The sequence below is a fragment of the Acipenser ruthenus genome, unplaced genomic scaffold (assembly GCF_902713425.1).
Source record: "Acipenser ruthenus unplaced genomic scaffold, fAciRut3.2 maternal haplotype, whole genome shotgun sequence".
NCBI classification, from domain to species: domain Eukaryota; kingdom Metazoa; phylum Chordata; class Actinopteri; order Acipenseriformes; family Acipenseridae; genus Acipenser; species Acipenser ruthenus.
In genome coordinates, this window is record NW_026708446.1 from 8,026 (window position 1) to 22,500 (window position 14,475).

General features: G+C 46.2%; 2 protein-coding genes across 2 annotated transcripts in view; one reads left to right on the plus strand and one right to left on the minus strand.

Moving 5' to 3' along the window:
• The first annotated feature begins 216 nt into the window (after window positions 1–216).
• LOC131733179 (transmembrane protein 109-like) lies at window positions 217–5,802 on the plus strand. The gene is made up of 3 exons (XM_059021140.1): window positions 217–571; window positions 2,892–2,994; window positions 3,866–5,802. Exons 1-3 carry the CDS (start codon window positions 317–319, stop codon window positions 4,246–4,248), a joined length of 741 nt encoding a protein of 246 aa, XP_058877123.1. The 5' UTR covers window positions 217–316; the 3' UTR covers window positions 4,249–5,802.
• Window positions 5,803–10,035: 4,233 nt separating this feature from the next.
• Window positions 10,036–14,475, minus strand: part of LOC131733180 (serine/threonine-protein phosphatase PP1-alpha catalytic subunit-like) — a 10,610-nt gene continuing 6,170 nt past the window's right edge. Inside the window, 4 exon segments of the mRNA XM_059021141.1 lie at window positions 10,036–12,717; window positions 13,622–13,756; window positions 14,248–14,396; window positions 14,399–14,470. Of these exon segments, the coding sequence (XP_058877124.1) occupies window positions 12,604–12,717; window positions 13,622–13,756; window positions 14,248–14,396; window positions 14,399–14,470 (470 nt within the window). The 3' untranslated portion in view covers window positions 10,036–12,603.

Sequence of the window (14,475 nt, forward strand, 5' to 3'; positions counted from 1 at the left end):
ATACGTCCAGCCAAATTTACATGTGTTATACTTTTTGTGGTAAATTTAGCTTGATAACCAAGTTACGATATTGATAAAAAAAAAAAAAAACGTTTATAAATAAATACTTTCTACTCGCGCGCTACAAACGAGTTTTTAAAAGTTACTTGCATAGCTTTTAATATATATATATATATATATATATATATATATATATATATATATATATATATATATATATATATATATATATTCTATTTAAAACACGCCTCTGCTGTTTTAAATTATATTTATTTTAGCGGTTTGTTGTAAAACACGACCTATCAGTAACACAGCCATGTTTGCCGCGGCAGCCTCGCTCAAATCCGGCCAAAAACTCGTCACGTTTTCCAGCGTCATGTTGCTGGGTCTGTTTGTAATTTTATTAGCCGCTCCGAGTTCGGGTTTTTATTTCACTTCGGAACCCGTCCGAGAACCGAAGAAGCCCGGGTCCCTCGCCACGGTTCGGCTGTTCGTCTCCGAGAATTTGGCTGAAGCACGCCGCAGCGTGGACTCCTTGGTCGGGCGAGAAGTCGTGGACACCTCGCTGGGGGTAAGCTGGTCTTTTATTCCCCCCAAACATATTTATTTATTATAGGAATAATTACAAATCGTTACTGTTGTAGCATCAAACTGAACAGGATTGTGGGGCTCTGTCTGTCTGTCTGTCTGTCTGTCTGTCTGTCTGCAGCTTTAATGAAACTAAACTCTTTTCAGAATGTAGTAAACTAACACAGACCCCAAGAAGAAGGGATTATATTGTAGCGTCAAACTGAACAGGATTGTGGGGCTCTGTCTGTCTGTCTGTCTGTCTGTCTGTCTGTCTGTCTGCAGCTTTAATGAAACTAAACTCTTTTCAGAATGTAGTAAACTAACACAGACCCCAAGAAGAAGGGATTATATTGTAGCGTCAAACTGAACAGGATTGTGGGGCTCTGTCTGTCTGTCTGTCTGTCTGTCTGTCTGCAGCTTTAATGAAGCTAAACTCTTTTCAGAATGTAGTAAACTAACACAGACCCCAAGAAGAAGGGATTATATTGTAGCGTCAAACTGAACAGGATTGTGGGGCTCTGTCTGTCTGTCTGTCTGTCTGTCTGTCTGTCTGTCTGTCTGCAGCTTTAATGAAGCTAAACTCTCTTCAGAACGTAGTAAACTAACACAGACCCCAAGAAGAAGGGATTATATTGTAGCGTCAAACTGAACAGGATTGTGGGGCTCTGTCTGTCTGTCTGTCTGTCTGTCTGTCTGTCTGTCTGCAGCTTTAATGAAGCTAAACTCTCTTCAGAACGTAGTAAACTAACACAGACCCCAAGAAGAAGGGATTATATTGTAGCGTCAAACTGAACAGGATTGTGGGGCTCTGTCTGTCTGTCTGTCTGTCTGTCTGTCTGCAGCTTTAATGAAACTAAACTCTTTTCAGAATGTAGTAAACTAACACAGACCCCAAGAAGAAGGGATTATATTGTAGCGTCAAACTGAACAGGATTGTGGGGCTCTGTCTGTCTGTCTGTCTGTCTGTCTGTCTGTCTGTCTGTCTGTCTGCAGCTTTAATGAAACTAAACTCTTTTCAGAATGTAGTAAACTAACACAGACCCCAAGAAGAAGGGATTATATTGTAGCGTCAAACTGAACAGGATTGTGGGGCTCTGTCTGTCTGTCTGTCTGTCTGTCTGTCTGCAGCTTTAATGAAACTAAACTCTTTTCAGAATGTAGTAAACTAACACAGACCCCAAGAAGAAGGGATTATATTGTAGCGTCAAACGGAACAGGATTGTGGGGCTCTGTCTGTCTGTCTGTCTGCCTGTCTGTCTGTCTGTCTGTCTGTCTGCAGCTTTAATGAAACTAAACTCTGGAAGAACTTAGTAAACTAACAGACAAGAAGGGATTATATATTGTATATCTCTCCATTTTAATAGCAGAAGCACGCCCTCTCTCTTCTCCTCCCCCTCTCCCCCTTCTCCTCTCCTCCCCCTCTCCCCCTTCTCCTCCTCCTCTCCCTCCCTCCGGGTCTCCGGCTGTTCTTATCGGGAGGTCTCTCTCCCCTCTCTTTCACTTCTTTCTCTCCCCCCTCTTTCACTTCTCTCTCTCTCCCCCCCTCTTTCACCTCTCTCTCTCTCTCTCCCCCCCAGGGCAGGGCCCCTTCAAAGCTGACAGCTGCTGAAGCTGGATAGTTTTCAAGTGTCTCAGCTGTTTAAATAAATAGTTGTCCTCTCATTGAGGTCGGGTCGTGCTTCTTCAGTGTGTCTCTCTCTCTCTGATTGAGAACAGCAGCCGGTGAGTGCACAGCGACTCTCTGAAGAGGCCGGCGCGCACCTCCCATCGCCTCCAGCAGGGGTCTCCACCCGCGGAACCGGAGCCATATTTGGCCCATCTTGCTTGTTTGGTTGTTAGTAGTTTATTGATCCCAGAATCTCATCAAGCAGCTTCTTGAAGGATCCCAGTGTGTCAGCTTCAACAACATTACTGGGGAGTTGGTTCCAGACCCTCACGATTCTCTGTGTAAAAAAGTGCCTGCTATTTTCTGTTCTGAATGCCCCTTTATCTAATCTCCATTCCCCTGGTCCTTGTTTCTTTTTTCAGGTCCCCTGGGTCGACATTGTCTACACCTTTTAGGATTTTGAATGTTTGAATCAGATCACCGCGTAGTCTTCTTTGTTCAAGACTGAATAGATTCAATTCTTTTAGCCTGTCTGCATACGACATGCCATTTAAACCCGGGATAATTCTGGTCGCTCTTCTTTGTACTCTTTCTAGAGCAGCAATATCCTTTTTTGTAACGAGGTGACCAGAACTGAACACAATATTCTAGGTGAGGTCTTACTAATGCATTGTAGAGTTTTAACACTAGACTAACAGAATTGTTTTTCATTCAGTATTTGCAGAACGCTGGTTTGACCGTTTCTGAGGGACTCGCAACGGGACTCAATGTTCTCGTGAAACTCATCAGTGAATTCCTCGCGGCGCTGGGGGTCGAGGGTGAGTGAACGCATTTATTTCGATTCAGGGGCTGGGAACCAGACTCCCGTTCCACAGCAGTGTGATCCGGTCCTGGTTTCACTGGGAGTTTAATAATCAGACACACCTGAGCTTGTTAGCTAGACACACTGGGGCTGATCAAGCTGGTAGCAGTAAAATTCGCTCAGGACCTTCTTGAGCTCACAGGTTATTGAGAGGATCAGAATCTGGGGGAGTGTGGAAGCTGTCTGTCTGTCTGTCTGTCTGTCTGTCTCTCTGTCTGTCTGTCACTCTTACACATTCACACATCTAGGGAAGCGCTTGTCTGATTGTGATGAAACTCGCTAAAGTTATTCAGTTTGTCTCCTATAACACTCTCTCTCTCCCTCTCCCCCCCCCCCTCCCCCCCCCTCCCTCCCTCTCCCCCCTCCCTCCCCCTCTCCCTCTCCCTCTCCCTCTCTCCCCCCCCCCTCCCCCTCCCTCTCCCCCTCCCTCTCCCCTCTCCCTCCCTCTCCCTCTCCCTCTCCCTCCCTCTCCCCCCTCCCTCTCTTCCCCTCCCTCTCTTCCCCTCCTCCTCTGTCTGTCTCTCTCTCCCTCCGCCTGTCTGTCTCTCCCTATCTGTCTCTCTCCTCTCTCTCTCTCCGTCTGTCTGTCTCCCCCTCCCTCCCCCCTCTCTCCTTCCTCCCCCTCCCCCTCCTCCCCCTCCTTCCTCCCCCCTCCCCTCCTTCCTCCCCCTCCCCCCCTCTCTCCCTCTCCCTCCCTCTCTCCCTCTCCTCTCTCCCTCTCCCTCTCCCTCCCCTCCTCTCTCCCTCTCCCTCCCCTCCTCCACCCCTCCCTCTCCCCTCCTCCTCCACCCCTCCCTCTCCCCTCCTCCACCCCCTCTCCCTCTCAGACCGTCACTCGCTATCCCGCTTGCAGTTCACCCAGCAGGAGGTTGCCACAGTGCTGCTCTGGACCCTGGCCGCTCTGATTGTGTACTGGCTGCTCTCCCTGGCGCTGGGATTGGTGGGCTGCGTGGTGAGGCGGGTCCTGTGGCTCATCAAGCTCGCCGCTTTCTCTGGCGCCTTCCTCCTCATCCTGCGCCGCGTCGAGGACAGCTACCAGCGGGGGGCGCTGGTCCTGGGACTGGTTTTACTGGCCGTGCTACTGGGAGGGTTCAGGGGCAGCCCGGGGGAAACCAGTGCAGCCAGACTGGAAGGACTGGAGCAGAGGGTGGCTGAACTGAACAGGAAAGTCAACAGCCAGGGGAAAAGAATCTCAAAGGAAGATAATTAAACATTGTAACATACCAAGGCTTTATATATAATGGTTTTTAAATGTCTCACCTCTTATTAGCTTTATTAACATGATCACCGGCCCCTCCCTTTAAAGGAGCGCTGACCATCTTTAAAATCCATTCTCTCACCTCTTATTAGCTTTATTAACAGGATCACCGGCCCCTCCCTTTAAAGGAGCGCTGACCATCTTTAAAATCCATTCTCTCACCTCTTATTAGCTTTATTAACATGATCACCGGCCCCTCCCTTTAAAGGAGCGCTGACCAGCTTTAAAATCCATTCTCTCACCTCTTATTAGCTTTATTAACATGATCACCGGCCCCTCCCTTTAAAGGAGCGCTGACCATCTTTAAAATCCATTCTCTCACCTCTTACTAGCTTTATTAACATGATCACCGGCCCCTTCCTTTAAAGGAGCGCTGACCATCTTTAAAATCCATTCTCTCGCCTCTTATTGTGTTTCTTAAGAGTTTAAAGTTTACATGCATTTTAAAAAGGTTAACTTTACTACAAATTTAAAAAAAAAACAACACACTGCATGAACTCCTAACACTATAGTGCTCAGACAATCGGGTGAGAATTTAAAATTTATATATAGTCTTAAGGAACTGTGTTGTGGCGTTCCACGGCTTCCTGTTTCACTGGGGTATAAAAATGCGGTAACACGCATATGAAATCCATTTGTCATCCATCACCATGGGGAAAGGCAAAGAACTCACAAATCAAGAGAGACATTATTATTATTTATTTCTTAGCAGACGAATTGGTACAGCCCTGGCTAGGACTACAGCTCCCAGCATGCCTCTGCACCCGCGGCAATGGTGAGGGATGCTGGGAGCTGTAGTTCTTTAACTGCAATGCGCTGGGCTGGGCTGTATTACATTGTTTTTGCTCAGTCTGTGTTGCTTTGACTGTGAGTTCAGGAGCTGCTCTTCAGTTCTAGCTGCGCTGCCGTAGTTATTGTATTGTGAATCGGTACAGCCCTGGCTAGGACTACAGCTCCCAGCATGCCTCTGCACCCGCGGCAATGGTGAGGGATGCTGGGAGCTGTAGTTCTTTAACTGCAATGCGCTGGGCTGGGCTGTATTACATTGTTTTTGCTCAGTCTGTGTTGCTTTGACTGCGAGTTCAGGAGCTGCTCTTCAGTTCTAGCTGCGCTGCCGCAGACACGCGGAACACGGGCTAGACCGTCTTCTATAAAAAAGTGTTTTGCCAGCTAAACTTGACTCTAGATGGCGCCAGCTCTCACTTCTATACAGACTGGCTGATCTAGTCTCTGTGACTGCAATAATAATAATAATAATAATAGTAATAGTAATATTATTATTATTATTATTAAGTGCTTGGAATGAATGTAAACCTCATGGAAAGGTAAAGGGGAGGAGAGCAAAAAAAATCGAATTCAGAAGCTTCTTCACTATTTTGGACTGGCTGTTACACCAAGTTTGAATTCTCAGCTACTGTTACGATCCAGGATTACAGTTATTTTATGTTTTGCTGGTACAAAAAAAAACAACTTTATTGAATAAAAGTGAGATTTTTTTTTTCACAACCTGAAAAAGACGTGTGTTTTAATCTGTGTCTATAATTAACATGTCCAGTCAAACACTGTGCTCTAGTCTAGCTGCTATAGTCAATCAAACACTGTGCTCTAGTCTAGCTGCTATAGTCAATCAAACACTGTGCTCTAGTCTAGCTGCTATAGTCAATCAAACACTGTGCTCTAGTCTAGCTGCTATAGTCAATCAAACACTGTGCTCTAGTCTAGCTGCTATAGTCAGCAATCAAACACTGTGCTCTAGTCTAGCTGCTATAGTCAATCAAACACTGTGCTCTAGTCTAGCTGCTATAGTCAGTCAAACACTGTGCTCTAGTCTAGCTGCAAGTCAATCAAACACTGTGCTCTAGTCTAGCTGCTATAGTCAGTCAAACACTGTGCTCTAGTCTAGCTGCTATAGTCAATCAAACACTGCTCTAGTCTAGCTGCTATAGTCAAACACTGTGCTCTAGTCTAGCTGCTATAGTCAATCAAACACTGTGCTCTAGTCTAGCTGCTATAGTCAATCAAACACTGTGCTCTAGTCTAGCTGCTATAGTCAGTCAAACACTGTGCTCTAGTCTAGCTGCTATAGTCAGCAATCAAACCCTGTGCTCTAGTCTAGCTGCTATAGTCAATCAAACACTGTGCTCTAGTCTAGCTGCTATCGTCAGTCAAACACTGTGCTCTAGTCTAGCTGCTATAGTCAATCAAACACTGTGCTCTAGTCTAGCTGCTATAGTCAGTCAAACACTGTGCTCTAGTCTAGCTGCTATAGTCAGTCAAACACTGCTCTAGTCTAGCTGCTATAGTCAATCAAACACTGCTCTAGTCTAGCTGCTATAGTCAGCAATCAAACACTGTGCTCTAGTCTAGCTGCTATAGTCAAACACTGTGCTCTAGTCTAGCTGCTATAGTCAATCAAACACTGTGCTCTAGTCTAGCTGCTATAGTCAATCAAACACTGCTCTAGTCTAGCTGCTATAGTCAATCAAAGACTGTGCTCTAGTCTAGCTGCTATAGTCAATCAAACACTGTGCTCCAGTCTAGCTGCTATAGTCAATCAAACACTGTGCTCTAGTCTAGCTGCTATAGTCAATCAAACACTGTGCTCTAGTCTAGCTGCTATAGTCAATCAAACACTGCTCTAGTCTAGCTGCTATAGTCAATCAAACACTGTGCTCTAGTCTAGCTGCTATAGCCAATCAAACACTGTGCTCTAGTCTAGCTGCTATAGTCAATCAAACATTGTGCTCTAGTCTAGCTGCTATAGTCAATCAAACACTGTGCTCTAGTCTAGCTGCTATAGTCAATCAAACACTGTGCTCTAGTCTAGCTGCTATAGTCAATCAAACACTGTGCTCTAGTCTAGCTGCTATAGTCAATCAAACACTGTGCTCTAGTCTAGCTGCTATAGTCAATCAAACACTGTGCTCTAGTCTAGCTGCTATAGTCAATCAAACACTGTGCTCTAGTCTAGCTGCTATAGTCAATCAAACACTGTGCTCTAGTCTAGCTGCTATAGTCAATCAAACATTGTGCTCTAGTCTAGCTGCTATAGTCAATCAAACACTGTGCTCTAGTCTAGCTGCTATAGTCAATCAAACACTGTGCTCTAGTCTAGCTGCTATAGTCAATCAAACACTGTGCTCTAGTCTAGCTGCTATAGTCAATCAAACACTGTGCTCCAGTCTAGCTGCTATAGTCAATCAAACACTGTGCTCTAGTCTAGCTGCTATAGTCAATCAAACACTGTGCTCTAGTCTAGCTGCTATAGTCAATCAAACACTGCTCTAGTCTAGCTGCTATAGTCAATCAAACACTGCTCTAGTCTAGCTGCTATAGTCAATCAAACACTGTGCTCTAGTCTAGCTGCTATAGTCAATCAAACACTGTGCTCTAGTCTAGCTGCTATAGTCAATCAAACACTGTGCTCTAGTCTAGCTGCTATAGTCAATCAAACACTGTGCTCTAGTCTAGCTGCTATAGTCAATCAAACACTGTGCTCTAGTCTAGCTGCTATAGTCAGCAATCAAACACTGCTCTAGTCTAGCTGCTATAGTCAGCAATCAAACACTGTGCTCTAGTCTAGCTGCTATAGTCAATCAAACACTGTGCTCTAGTCTAGCTGCTATAGTCAATCAAACACTGTGCTCTAGTCTAGCTGCTATAGTCAATCAAACACTGTGCTCTAGTCTAGCTGCTATAGTCAATCAAACACTGTGCTCTAGTCTAGCTGCTATAGTCAGCAATCAAACACTGCTCTAGTCTAGCTGCTATAGTCAGCAATCAAACACTGCTCTAGTCTAGCTGCTATAGTCAATCAATCACTGTGCTCTAGTCTAGCTGCTATAGTCAATCAAACACTGTGCTCTAGTCTAGCTGCTATAGTCAGCAATCAAACACTGTGCTCTAGTCTAGCTGCTATAGTCAATCAAACACTGTGCTCTAGTCTAGCTGCTATAGTCAATCAAACACTGCGCTCTAGTCTAGCTGCTATAGTCAATCAAACACTGTGCTCTAGTCCAGCTGCTATAGTCAGCAATCAAACACTGTGCTCTAGTCTAGCTGCTATAGTCAAACACTGTGCTCTAGTCTAGCTGCTATAGTCAATCAAACACTGTGCTCTAGTCTAGCTGCTATAGTCAATCAAACACTGCTCTAGTCTAGCTGCTATAGTCAATCAAACACTGCTCTAGTCTAGCTGCTATAGTCAATCAAACACTGTGCTCTAGTCTAGCTGCTATAGTCAATCAAACACTGTGCTCTAGTCTAGCTGCTATAGTCAATCAAACACTGTGCTCTAGTCTAGCTGCTATAGTCAATCAAACATTGTGCTCTAGTCTAGCTGCTATAGTCAATCAAACACTGTGCTCTAGTCTAGCTGCTATAGTCAATCAAACACTGTGCTCTAGTCTAGCTGCTATAGTCAATCAAACACTGTGCTCTAGTCTAGCTGCTATAGTCAGCAATCAAACACTGTGCTCTAGTCTAGCTGCTATAGTCAATCAAACACTGTGCTCTAGTCTAGCTGCTATAGTCAATCAAACACTGTGCTCTAGTCTAGCTGCTATAGTCAATCAAACACTGTGCTCTAGTCTAGCTGCTATAGTCAATCAAACACTGTGCTCTAGTCTAGCTGCTATAGTCAGCAATCAAACACTGTGCTCTAGTCTAGCTGCTATAGTCAATCAAACACTGTGCTCTAGTCTAGCTGCTATAGTCAGCAATCAAACACTGTGCTCTAGTCTAGCTGCTGTAGTCAATCAAAGACTGTGCTCTAGTCTAGCTGCTATAGTCAATCAAACACTGTGCTCCAGTCTAGCTGCTATAGTCAATCAAACACTGTGCTCTAGTCTAGCTGCTATAGTCAATCAAACACTGTGCTCTAGTCTAGCTGCTATAGTCAGCAATCAAACACTGTACTCTAGTCTAGCTGCTATAGTCAGCAATCAAACACTGCTCTAGTCTAGCTGCTATAGTCAATCAATCACTGTGCTCTAGTCTAGCTGCTATAGTCAATCAAACACTGTGCTCTAGTCTAGCTGCTATAGTCAGCAATCAAACACTGTGCTCTAGTCTAGCTGCTATAGTCAATCAAACACTGTGCTCTAGTCTAGCTGCTATAGTCAATCACTGTGCTCTAGTCTAGCTGCTATAGTCAATCAAACACTGCTCTAGTCTAGCTGCTATAGTCAATCAAACACTGTGCTCTAGTCTAGCTGCTATAGTCAATCAAACACTGCTCTAGTCTAGCTGCTATAGTCAATCAAACACTGTGCTCTAGTCTAGCTGCTATAGTCAATCAAACACTGTGCTCTAGTCTAGCTGCTATAGTCAATCAAACACTGTGCTCTAGTCTAGCTCCTATAGTCAATCATACACTGTGCTCTAGTCTAGCTGCTATAGTCAATCAAACACTGTGCTCTAGTCTAGCTGCTATAGTCAATCAAACACTGTGCTCTAGTCTAGCTGCTATAGTCAAACGCTGTGCTCTAGTCTAGCTGCTATAGTCAGCAATCAAACACTGTGCTCTAGTCTAGCTGCTATAGTCAATCAAACACTGCTCTAGTCTAGCTGCTATAGTCAATCAAACACTGTGCTCTAGTCTAGCTGCTATACTCAATCAAACACTGTGCTCTAGTCTAGCTGCTATAGTCAATCAAACACTGTGCTAGTCTAGCTGCTAGTCAGCAATCCCTAGTGTATTTATAAAAATAATTCACAACACAATCACATTCAAACACATTTTAGTATATATAACAATTGTTTTTATTGTCTTTTACTAATGAAAGGGGGTGAAAAAGTTGATAATTGAAAAAAGATTCAAGATAAAAAGGTAGTTGTAACCAACGTTTTTTAAATTGAGAAATTATATATATATATCTAGAAGATACAGACCCACGTTATAAAGCTGCTGACTAGTCTGAAAGCAGCGAGACACACGCAGAGCAACGCACTTGTCTTGAAAACTCGTTCGCCTTCTCATGCTATCGTTTCACTTCAGAAGGTTCAGAATCAAATATTAATGCTTTTTTTGCGTTCAGATGTGAATTTATTAAAACATATTAAACTGCTCCCTCCCTCCCTCACCCCCCCCTAAGAGAAAGGGGGCTCCCTCCAGTCCAGGGCAGGCTTGAGGCACAGAGACTGAACTGCTCCCTCACCCCCCTAAGAGAAAGGGTGCTCCCTCCAGTCCAGGGCAGGCTTGAGGCACAGAGACTGAACTGCTCCCTCACCCCCCTAAGAGAAAGGGGGCTCCCTCCAGCCCAGGGCAGGCTTGAGGCACGGAGACTGAACTGCTCCCTCACCTCCCTCACCCCCCTAAGAGAAAGGGGGCTCCCTCCAGTCCAGGGCAGGCTTGAGGCACGGAGACTGAACTGCTCCCTTCCTCCCTCCCTCACCCCCCTAAAAGAAAGGGGGCTCCCTCCAGTCCAGGGCAGGCTTGAGTCACAGAGACTGAACTGCTCCCTCCCTCCCTCACCCCCTTAAAAAAAGGGGGCTCCCTCCAGTCCAAGGCAGGCTTTAGGCACAGAGACTGAACTGCTCCCTCCCTCCCTCACCCCCCTAAAAGAAAGGGGGCTCCCTCCAGTCCAGGGCAGGCTTGAGGCATGGAGACTGAACTGCTCCCTCCCTCCATCGCTCACACCCCTAAGAGAAAGGGTGCTCCCTCCAGTCCAGGGCAGGCTTGAGGCATGGAGACTGAACTGCTCCCTCCCTCCATCGCTCACACCCCTAAGAGAAAGGGGGCTCCCTCCAGACGAGAGAAAAACATTTGAAAACTTTCCCTTAAAAAAAACGATTCTACGAAACACTGAAAAATCGAACAGATCCCAGAGTCATAAAGCTGAATTTTTATTTATTTATGTATTTATTTATTTTTGGTATTCGAAAATGCAAAAGGAGTATTAAAATTCTTAACAGTGCAAAATCTAGATCTGAAAACCAAAACAAAAAATTCATTGTGCAAATACAGCCTTTTAAAAAAAAAAAAAAAAAAACTGACTGCAGAACGAGATACCCCACCAAAGTGCATCAGAATACGCTACAAAAAATTATCATTTACATCAGGTAGGTGCTGGGGATGCTGGCAGGACCGCGCTGTGCAACACAGATACAAAACCCTGCGCAGAACCACAGCAGCTACCCAACATGGTGTCTATATAAAGCTGTGATCTAGTGCGCTGGCATTGCCCGCTGTGTGCTGGGCACAGCCTGGCTGGGCTGCACACGCAGGGCAACGCTTTCAAAAAACAGAAACCAGGACCAGAGGACACACAGTGTGGACATCGAGTGAGGAGACAGACCTAGGAGACAGTTCTTCAGACACACAGAGAGAGAGAGAGAGAGAGAGAGAGAGAGAGAGGAGAGAGGAGAGAGGAGAGAGAGAGAGAGAGAGAGAGAGAGAGAGAGAGAGTCTTATTTCCGTGCTGCAGATCCAGCCTGGGTTTATCTGGCCAGGGTTGGGGGAGAGTCCGTTCCTGTTTAAAAATCAATTTCCAAATTCCTTTTTTTTAAAGAAAATCTGCTCCCAGTTCAAATCCCCCCCCCCCCCCCCCCACCCAGTTTCCCTTTTTTAAATCGATTCCAGCACAGCGTGGGGCTCGCTCTGTCTGTCTGTCTGTCTGTCTGCAGCTTTAATGAAACTAAACTCTTTTCAGAATGTAGTAAACTAACACAGACCCCAAGAAGAAGGGATTATATTGTAGCGTCAAACTGAACAGGATTGTGGGGCTCTGTCTGTCTGTCTGTCTGTCTGTCTGCAGCTTTAATGAAACTAAACTCTTTTCAGAATGTAGTAAACTAACACAGACCCCAAGAAGAAGGGATTATATTGTAGCGTCAAACTGAACAGGATTGTGGGGCTCTGTCTGTCTGTCTGTCTGTCTGCAGCTTTAATGAAACTAAACTCTTTTCAGAATGTAGTAAACTAACACAGACCCCAAGAAGAAGGGATTATATTGTAGCATCAAACTGAACAGGATTGTGGGGCTCTGTCTGTCTGTCTGTCTGTCTGTCTGTCTGCAGCTTTAATGAAACTAAACTCTTTTCAGAATGTAGTAAACTAACACAGACCCCAAGAAGAAGGGATTATATTGTAGCGTCAAACTGAACAGGATTGTGGGGCTCTGTCTGTCTGTCTGACTGTCTGTCTGTCTGTCTGTCTGTTCAGTTTGACGACGCTGTGCTGGAATCCATTTAAAAAGGGAAACGGGGGAATCAGAACAGGAAGCAGATTTTAAACGTGGATTTTCAAACAGGAAGTCGCCCTGCCTGCGCCTCCTCTCCTCTCCGCGGCCCCGTGGCGGTCAGCGCTCATTTCTTTGGCTTGGGGCTGTTGCGCGGCGGAGTGACCGGCCGGCCCGACGGGTTATAGCCGCTGAACTGACCGCCGTACTTTGGCTTGTTTTTGTCCGCGGGTTTCAAAATCTGGAGAGAAATAAAAAACACAAAATAATTTTAAATAAGAAGACTGTGTTAAAAGGGCACAGGAGGATCTTATATTTATTTCATTGTGTTGTGTGTTCTCGTGTGTCGCTACAACTGTTTGCTTAAGGCGTGTTTTTTGTTTTATTTAATTTTTTTTTACATTTTAAACACTTTTTAAAAAAAAACTTTTTAAATTGCCTTCCACTGCCTTCCACCCGCCTGGACCTCTCGGGAACTACATTTCCCATCATCCTCCTGCTCACATCCGCCTGGCCCTCTCGGAACTACATTTCCCATCATCCTCCTTCTCACATCCGCCTGGGCCTCTCGAAACTACATTTCCCATCATCCTCCTGCTCACATCCGCCTGGCCCTCTCGGAACTACATTTCCCATAATTCTCCTGCTCACATCCGCCTGGCCCTCTCAGAACTACATTTCACATCATCCTCCTGCTCAACTGTATAAATGGGTAACTATGTAAAAATAATGTGTAAAAAATAATGTAATTGTACGTAAAACTAATGTGATATCTTGTAACAACTGTAAGTCACCCTGGATAAGGGCATCTGCTAAGAAATAAATAAGAAGACGTCGAGGACACTGCAGCTCTGTGTCGGCCATCTTGGCTCAGCTCTCCTATACGTCACACAGAGGGGCCAGCTCCACGATGGATCCAAAATGGAGACAGTTTCCCCTCCCCCTCAATGAGCTCCAGGTAGGGCAGGAAGAAGAGGTGAGGAAACTGCAGCCATGTGGCTGTCCATCTTGGCTCCAGCTCTCCTACAGAGTGCAGTACCAGCCTCCCTCCACTAGGAGTCAGTGTGTTATTATTGCAGTGTTCAGTACCGGCCTCCCTCCACTAGGAGTCAGAGCGATGGCGGCGATTCCCCCCCCCCCCTCACCTGGAAGGAGCACATCAGCGTCTCGTCCACGCTCATCATGGCGCCGGCGTTGTCGAACTCGCCGCAGTAGTTGGGTGCGGAGAAGAGGGTGACCAGCTGCCTCTTCGCGAAGAACTCGTAGCCGTCCTCCACGACCTGGAATCACCCAACACAGAGTCAGGAACGCCGCGCGGGGAGAAACTGGTGCAGTACCAGCCTCCCTCCACTAGGAGTCAATGTGTTAGTGCAGTACCAGCCTCCCTCCACTAGGAGTCAGTGTGTTATTACTGCAGTGTGCAGTACCAGCCTCCCTCCACTAGGAGTCAGTGTGTTATTACTGCAGTGTGCAGTACCAGCCTCCCTCCACTAGGAGTCAGTGTGTTATTACTGCAGTGTGCAGTACCAGCCTCCCTCCACTAGGAGTCAGTGTGTTATCATTGCAGTGCGCAGTACCAGCCTCCCTCCACTAGGAGTCAGTGTGTTATCATTGCAGTGTGCAGTACCAGCCTCCCTCCACTAGGAGTCAGTGTGTTATCATTGCAGTGCGCAGTACCAGCCTCCCTCCACTAGGAGGTCAGTGTGTTAGTGCAGAGTGCAGTACCAGGCCTCCCTCCACCAGGTGTCAGGGTGCATTCTCGCTCTCTTACCTGGTGCGCCCTGCAGATGAGATCGAGGTCGTGCTTGTGCAGGAATTTGGCCACGACCTCCGACCCGAAGGTGAAGGACACGCCCCTGTCGTTCTCCCCCCAGCCCTGCACGTCTTTGTCGGGGTCCGACCACAGCAGGTCGCACAGCAGCCCTGATCCGGGACGTCCGTGGGGCGCATCACCCTCCGGATCTGCTCCATGGACTGGAGGTCTGGAGAGAGACCTGGG